The sequence below is a fragment of the Pholcus phalangioides genome, unplaced genomic scaffold (genome assembly GCF_987345545.1).
Source record: "Pholcus phalangioides strain wild (caught in Gottingen) unplaced genomic scaffold, Ppha-v1.0 ptg000024l_1, whole genome shotgun sequence".
NCBI classification, from domain to species: domain Eukaryota; kingdom Metazoa; phylum Arthropoda; class Arachnida; order Araneae; family Pholcidae; genus Pholcus; species Pholcus phalangioides.
In genome coordinates this window covers 29,904,637-29,913,370 of record NW_028301616.1, presented here as the reverse complement: position 1 = coordinate 29,913,370, position 8,734 = coordinate 29,904,637, and the positions used below count along the sequence as shown (strand labels likewise).

Below are 8,734 nucleotides of genomic sequence, written 5' to 3'. Positions count from 1 at the left end.
GGTTCAACAAGTAGATAGTCTTTAAAAACTTCTGTCTGGATGGAAAAAATAATTTACTACTTCATTGTCTTGGACAGTGACTAAAATTAATCATTCAAAATTATAGTCCACATTTGGTTTATAGGAGAAATGACAGTTTGCATTACAAAGTTGGATACATAGGCCTATTCTAGGTGTGGTTATTCTGATGCCATCCAATAGCATTCAGTGGTCGTCTTCATTTTTAAGGCAGGAAGAGGCATAACCAATATTCACAATGATCACCAAAGAGCTAGAAGTGAAAGTGCTTCATTTGTCAAAAATGATTACACTGGCATTGAACAGTAGAATGTCTTTACAAATCCCTTTAATGGACATTGCAGTGAAGCCACCTGGTTCGCTTTGGCTTATTTACATTGAATCTTGTAATTTACACATTTTGCACTGTGCTTTTGAAAATGGTCTGGAAGAAGCGTCATTCTTAAGAAACATACGTCTTCATAATTTGCTGTGTATTGTGGAGAAAGTTGACAGACTCTGCACTTTGGAAAACTCCAAAAAAGAATGTAACTTATATTGTGAGGAGAGACAGAAAAGAATTATCTGTGCTTTCTAGTAGACTGTTTTGGCCGAAAATTGTTTTGTAACCAAGTCATTTCTGTCATTTTGCTTTGGCTCGAGTCAATCTTGCAGGATGCTTAAATATTTCTATGAAAAAAAATTAATTTTAAAAAATTTCGAAAAAAAATATTTTGTTTAGGATTTTTTTTAATGCTATGATTATATGTTGTCTAAGTGGGGTACCTTCCCCCCCCCCATCCTACTTTTTAGTCCTTTTTCTACTTTTTCTAATTTTTTTGAGTGGGTGCCTTGCGTCTATTTTCTAAGGAATGATGGGCGCTCTCATAAAAAGCATCAACTGTATTTCTTTTTCTTAAAAAAAATTCATCTCTATAGTTTTTCATGAAAGTTTGCATACTTAAATTCAGAAAATTGTCTCATAGATTTCAACATAACCAAGCATTTTTTTTTTTTTTTTTTTTTTTGTAATTTTACATTTAGTTCATGTGAAAAGATTTTCTTCTGTATCTTCTAGCCCTCAAATCTGATGGTCACAAATTGTTTTCAACTTAAAGTTGCAGACTTCTATCATTTTAGAAATCGTCCATTGGTCATAGGTGTTCATATCGACTCTAAGTCAGAAAGAAGTGAGTATGCATTTTTATTTTAGGCATAATTTTGAAAGATCAATCAAAATATTAGAAAAAAATTAAATGCAATTTATTATTTGAGTTAGTGGAGAGTTATAAAATTTATAAGAAAGTGGTGTGTCTTAAAATACTTTAGTATTCATTTGCAGATTATTTTCAAATTCTTTAAGTGGAAGTGTCTTTTCAAAAAATAGAAGAAACAATGGTAAGAAGTAGTAGGTTTTATGACTATCGCGAAATGAACAATATTTTTCTTGTAAGCATATGGACGTTTTTCAATAACTTTTATTCAAATATCAGTTCGGGGCTTTCTGGTGTTTTATTTCTGTGGTGGAAAAACAAAAGAAACGGGTGATATTATAGTATTTTGGGAAATGTACATTTAAAAAGGGTGCAACAATCTCTAATACAAACAGTTAGTTTTTGTTGTTATGCTGTATTCACACTAATCAAGTTGCTCTCCTAAGTTGTTTTCCTGTGTTTTTCAAATTTTGTCATAGCAAATAAGAGCTTGTTTTTTTTTGTTTGGTCCAAGTTATTAGTGCTATTGATGTTTGTTCTTTTTCCAGAAGAAATAGGTGGCAGCATCTTTTGATTTGTTTGAAACTGGCAAATGTTATGTGCTTGTAAATTGAATTTGGTATAATCTAGATTTACTTCCTGTGGAAGTAAGTAGATGAAGTTCACTAGTTCTGGAGTTCATAGCCATAGTAACCTTGAACTTCTCCCATTAAGGATCCTTTCTCTTCCTCATCATAACTTCTTGAAATACATGGTTTCTAGTGTTAGATAATTCCATTAGTACTGTGCATAAACTTTGTGTGCACATTAATCATATCTTATTATTCTATTATGTTTGAGATATGTAGGTGCTATAAAGGCTTTAGTCTATTTGATCTTGATCAAGAACCAAGGTCGTAGCCAGAAATGTTTTTCATGATAAAACTAATCTTACAGTATAATAAGCACAATTATTTGACTCCATATGTATTAGTCATTTTTCCGCTCATTTCTCAGAGGGGCAACCGGTCCCTAAAATCTTTCCCTTGGCTACAGCCTTGTCAACGACATCAAATTGAGAAATGCACAGGGTTTTATTAGTTTGTTATATAATGTGTTTTTGAACAGGCTGTGCAGACATATCAGATTTCTGTTGGAGACCGCCTGAACTTATCACTGCCAAAAATAATACTGCAGCAAGAAAAGCATACACCAGGTTCTCAGATGTTCATGTAAGCAGCTTTACTCCTATGATATATAGTTTGGCCATCCTTAGAAAATTTTCTCACGGGAATCTAGTTAGATTGCTAGAAGGTAGAGTACAATATGCTTGTGTAATTTTGGGTCTACCCTTTGGGAATGACCAGTGCACTGACAAGCTGACTTTGTTTCTATCTCTAATCACATGAGCACCACCTCCACAAGGGTAGGGCTGACGGGGCACCAGATGATTCTCATCATTTTTTAGTGTTTTTACACTATAAATTTACTATGGGGGGGGGGGGGGGTCTTCCAAAGATGCTGCCCTAGGGGCCATGCTGCAGAATGTGGGGCTATGCATAAGATCCACAGTTCATAAAAAAATCCACTTTCAACAACACTAAAAAATATGGAAGCAGGTTTGAGATTTTATCACCTCGTTAATTATTTATAAATTTTATTACATCTTTTATTATATTGCTCACTGATTTATTTTATCATGGATATTTATACTGTAAAACCTGTCTAAGATGATACCTCTATAGCATAGTTTTCCGACCTTTTTTGTCCCAATGCCACCTTATTCAGAAATTTTTTTCCTCCCATCGCCCCCAATGCAATCTAACCCATGGGATCCTGTATTATACCCGTAGCTTCTACCATCCCCCTGGAACATTCCATCGCCCTTAAGGGGACGTTGGGAATCACTGATTTAGACGGCGCCAAAAGGGCGATGAGCAGTCCGCACACACCCATGGCCCCACATCCTGGCGCAGGGCTGCGAGGCTGGTATCTTTGGCTGGCCCCCCAAGACAAACTCTTCAAGGGCCCTTCTACAGTGAATCTATAGCATGAAAAATCAAAAAATGGTAGTAATTGTCCCGTGCCCCAGGGCTACAGCCCTCTCAGCCCCGCCCTTGTGGTCGTTGAGTATAAAAAAAAGGCTGCCATTTGGAATCGGCAATAAATTGTAGATTCCAGAGTCTAATTAGCCCTAGTGTGCAGAAAATGACAGTGATGCGACAAAAATGATCAAATGATCAAAGCACGGGCAACAGTAATTTGTAAGAAATACTTCAATTCAAAACTTGATAATTTTGAAATTGATTAGGTTTTTTGCTGAAAAATTCAATTTTTGGCGTATTTTTTAGGAACTTATAATTTGCAGCTAAAAGATTTATTCTGAAGAAATAATTACCAGTTTCATGCATCATTTTTTTTCAATCTTTTTATCCAAACAAAGTTTTCGAACATGCATCTGGTTAGTGCCAGTTTTTGTAAATTTTTTATTATATAGTTTGCTTTCACATTAATTTCACTCATGTATATCACATTGGTGATCATATCAACAATTTTGAGATAGTTAAAAAATATATATATTGTAAAACGTCTATATTTTAAATGAAATACTGTAAACAAATTAATAAATTATGTGAACTGGAAAGATATAGCAAAATATGAAAATTCAAAAATGAAAAAAGTTATAGCCAATGTCTAGGGCTTTCATCGGGGGGGGTGGGGAACACCCTAACATTGGCTTAATACTAAACGTTTCTGAGAGCATTTTTGGCCTTCATAGCCTAAATAGATGCTTGATCCCCTGACGTGCTGCTATAGTACCATTGAATTCAAAAATCGAAAAAGTATCAAAAACAAATGTTTTTTGTCAAGTTGAAAGAAAGCAAAGTACCAGTCAATATAAAAATATATAAAATAGATGCAGAAGGTGCAAGTACATACTATGTGTTGATCCTAGGTCTTTCAACAAAAAAAAAATTCATAATGTACACACACGAACACGATTGTCATCTTTGCTCAAGTTGAATCTCGATTCATCGCTGAAGACGACCTGGTTCCATTCCGTTGCAGTCCAATCCCGTCGTGCTCGACACCACTCCAAATGGAGGCGTTGGTGGGTGGGTGTCATTGGCAGCATACGTAATGGGCGCCGCGATACCAGATGTCCTTCAGTCAGGCGCCTTGCGATGGTTCGGGAAGACACAGGGGCCCGTAGTGAAGCTGCTGCCTGTGTCTGGATAGCGGCCAATGAGGCAGTTGGCTCTACGCGTGCGTTTCGGATGATGTGACGGTCTTCTCGACGACTGGTCTGTCGAGGGCGTCCTGAACCTGGTCGCCGTGTAAATGCCGTCTCTTCTGTCCACTGGTCCCAACACCTCCTCACAGTAAAATCTGAACGGCCTAGTTGATGAGCTACTCGCCGAGCTGACCACCCAGCTTCCATAATCCAGATGATTCTTCCCCTATCGAACTCTGACAACTGCTCATATGGTCTTCGACGGCGGCGTAACGCCATGTCTACCTCAGCATTTCCTTTGCAAACGATTAAATACACTCCAGCAAACTCTGCTTACCTGTTTTATACTCCAAGGAGAACAAAGTTCAACGCCCTCTAGTGGCATTACGCAATGGGCAATCACGCTGCATTTCTAATCATTTGCATATCTGCCCGACATGTACCTTCAGGCCAACTTTCGTTTCGATCCCACAATTATTTCTTGGTGCGCAAATTTTTATGGCAATGAGTGTATATATGTATATTTCAAGAAAACTAAATAATCATGGAATAAAGTTGCAAAAAAATCATTTATAGGTTTCATTGATTTGTTACATGTTAACACTGGTTTCAGTAAAAAATATCTTTCGATTTTAATCAATGTTTTTCCAGGTTGCTGGCATGTTGGTTCATTATATGCTTACTCTAAAACATCCGTTTGGAGATGATGATGCAACATGTCAAGTGAACGTAATGTTAGGTAACCTTCCTGCATCTGAGAGACCACATGATCTTGAATCCAAAGATTTAATCAAGGAGATGTTAAGGCCATATCCAAGTGATCGACCCTCATTTCAAGCTGCCTCTCGGTAATATTGATTTACTCCAGATGAAAATTTTTATAAAATTTTTCATGGATATGAAACATTTCTTTTAGTAGCAATTTCAATACCATGCATATAAACATGTGTACAAATTTGAGTTAGGCCGGTATTACACTATAAAAGTTTGATGAAATCCCTTTTATAAAACTTGAAAAATGCAGCCAATAAGGTCAACGTTTGCATTTTCTAAAATGTAACCAATAACCTTATTGGTTAGATTTTTCAAGTTTTATAAAAGGGATTTCATCAAACTTTTATAGTGTAATACCGGCCTTAGATCATGTATGCATTTTATTTATTCATGAGATACAAATAACCATTCATGTTTTTTTTTTTTGTTGTTTTGGTGATTTAGAATTATTCTAGGTATTACAAATGAATACCAAACACCTGCGTATATTTAGAGATATAGTAATAATAATGCTGTTTCAATTGGTATTTTTACTTACTAACTCGTATCGTCATCTGTTTATGTAATATGCAACGTATATTGATTGATTGATTGGTATCAAATTTTCCAGCCATCCTTACTTTTGGACTCCTGAAAGAAGATTCCAGTTCTTGTTGATGGTGGAAGATAATCTTGATGTGATTGAAAAGTAAATTTTATTTTTTTCATTATAAAACAAAATTTTAGTTATTTTATTACTTTCAGTTTCAACTGGTTTAGTGAATTCTCTTTTCTCTTTTTTTGTGGAATGCAATTTTTCACAATTTTAATAGTTTATATTTTCTTACTGAAATTTTTTTTACATTACAGAATGACTTTTTACTATTATCATTATTTTTATTGTATTTAATATGTTTATTTCATGTCATTTAGAAATGTTGATATATTCGAGTCCTTGCAAGTAAGCTGCTTGGAAGCAAAGGATTGGGTAAGTATTGGGTTTTTTTCTCTTTGAAATTATGTTTTTTTGCTCTATCCCTGATAAGAAATAACCTTTTTCTACAGAAATTTATTTTAAGCTATAAAAATTTCTTTGTGATTTAATTTATGTGTTTTGTATTTATTTTTACCTTAATTTTTGTAGTGTACGGTGACATGATTTAACTTGTTTTCCAGAAAAAAAGTTTTTTATTGGGTTTTTTTTTTTACTGGAAATTTTTGTCAGTTCAGCTTTTTGAAGAAGATTATGCTCTGTTTCAAAGCATTTCTTTTGCATAGTTTTTTGTTTGAATCTTGCTACCATAATAAAACCTTTTTGTTTATCGCCTTCTCTATCATTATTGTGTTTCTCATAACAAAAAAATTTTTAAAGTACAAATTTTTGCCTTACAGAATCGTAAATTTTTCCAACACAAACTGAACTCAGCAGCAATATCTGCTAACATTCCTCATTTATGAAACCACATTTCTTTGGACTTCCACTTATTACTTGCTTCAGTATTTTATTTTATGTTATTTCTTGTGTAATCATGGGTTTCCAAGAATTACCTGGTAATGAAGCTGAATCACATTTAAGTTTTTTATTTTTTTTTTCCATAGGAATATTGACACATTACAAAAAACTTAAAGATTAACTATGAATTATTAAGTTATAATTAATCATTCTGCTTGCATATAATTCCCATCTGAAGATGCCAAATAGGTCCCAGAAACTATTTAAAGGGATTTAAAGTTTCAACAAAGTTGGTATGGTCATGCTTTAAATGTTTTTGAATAAATAAGAAAAAAAATTGTGCATGAGAGGGTTAAACTTCATTTTTAAAGCTCCAAACCACATAGAAAGTAAAGTTCTTTAATAATTTTTATAATAGGAAATTATTCAATTTAAAGGAATATTATCAATCTGGAAAGGCTACTATTATATGACATTTATTTGCTATTGCACGAAAGTTTTTTTTTAGAGAATACCATTCCCTCTGATACAAAAATTCATGTTCATTTCAGCTGTTTTATGTTCGAAAAGATCTCAAGGAAATAATGTCTCTGACTAGAATCTACAAAGATGACTTCATCCATTTCCTTAAGTTTGCTGCCGATCTTCAAAGATTTTTCAATTACTTGTAAGTGTAATATTTTTCTTAATCACAAGTAAATATTTCCTGTATATTCTATAATACTTTGGAAATTGTTTGAACTTTGGAGGTGGGGAGTTAATTCTTTACATTCCATGAGATCTTTTGCCAATAGGATGACATCTCCATTGACCTCTTTTCAGAATAATATTCAGCATTTAAAATAATAGAAAAAATGAGTCAATTGTTTGATGCGGTTTTCTCAGCCAATGTCAATTGAAAGGAGTTCTCTCTGCAAAAGGCTGTCGTTGGTGTGAGGGAATTTTTTTCAACTTTTCCCCAACTTTCCCTAGCTGTTTGCATCATCAAGCGATGTCGTAACTTGATACTGAATTTGAAGACTTGTTTTTAGCTGGAAATCTAAGACTTTGCGACAGCTGACCAACGAATGATTTTAATGTGTGTATCCCAGCTCTCTGAAGAATATTAAACCCTCTCTGTTACAAGGCCATCAACTGAACAACCTATTGGATTGCTCATTGCTTCTTGTCTAAGGACGTAAAGATGCCTGTTGCTCTTTATAGGGAGGCTTATTAACAGAGAGATCGGCTCGGATTCACACGCCAAAGTTGGGAACAATCGAAAAAATCATGAAACATTAACAATTTAATATTCACTGTCATCAATCGGAACTAGTCAGTCAGCCGTTGAAAAGTCTTTGAATTCAGTTACAAGTTACGACATTTTTTGATGATACCAACCTCTGGTGGTGGGAAAAGCATTAAGAAAAATCAACTCTTGAGACTGACAGCCTTTAGCCCAGAGAACTTCTCTTTAAGTGAGTCAATTGTTTCCTCATTAAAGCTCATGGACCCTCTTGTTCTGATGTATAGTTTCACTTACATCTGAAATACATTAATATTTATGTTTTGTTTTTTCCCCTACAGGCCTTTAAATTTGAGGAAAGCAATCATATCGCCATCTTGCTATATATTCAGGACTTTTACTACGATTTTCATGTCAGTGTATGAGGTTTTGAGAAACAATGCTCCTATGCAGAGAAAGATGAACTTAAGCATGTTTTTCTGATTTTTATGTCACTATACTATGACTATGCTTTCATTTTCAGTGTTACTTAGGATGACTTTATTATATTTAGTTGCCATCTTTCCTTTTTTGTATATATTGTATAAATGATAGTTGTATGTGTTTGATATATTGTGTTTTTGCCATTGTTTTTTAACGATTTGAAATGTCAATGCCATCTGATTAGCAGGAACGTTGAATTTTTCGATGAATATGATGTTTCACATTTTAAATTGGATATTCAATTCATACGATTTATTTCTACCATATTTATTTTATTTCAAGTATTTTTTGCGGGATATTTGTTACGATGAAGATTTCTTCAACAATTGAATATTTTTATATTTCATCGCATCATATACATGTGTGTAAAAATTATTAAAGCTTGTTGCATCATT

General features: G+C 33.9%; 1 protein-coding gene across 1 annotated transcript; it reads left to right on the top strand.

Annotated features, from left to right (window-relative positions):
- The first annotated feature begins 1,092 nt into the window (after positions 1 to 1,092).
- Positions 1,093 to 8,734, top strand: LOC149069192 (uncharacterized). The gene is made up of 6 exons (XM_089251120.1): positions 1,093 to 1,187; positions 5,077 to 5,273; positions 5,810 to 5,887; positions 6,112 to 6,166; positions 7,183 to 7,298; positions 8,198 to 8,734. Exons 2-6 carry the CDS (start codon positions 5,086 to 5,088, stop codon positions 8,337 to 8,339), a joined length of 579 nt encoding a protein of 192 aa, XP_089107246.1. The 5' UTR covers positions 1,093 to 1,187; positions 5,077 to 5,085; the 3' UTR covers positions 8,340 to 8,734.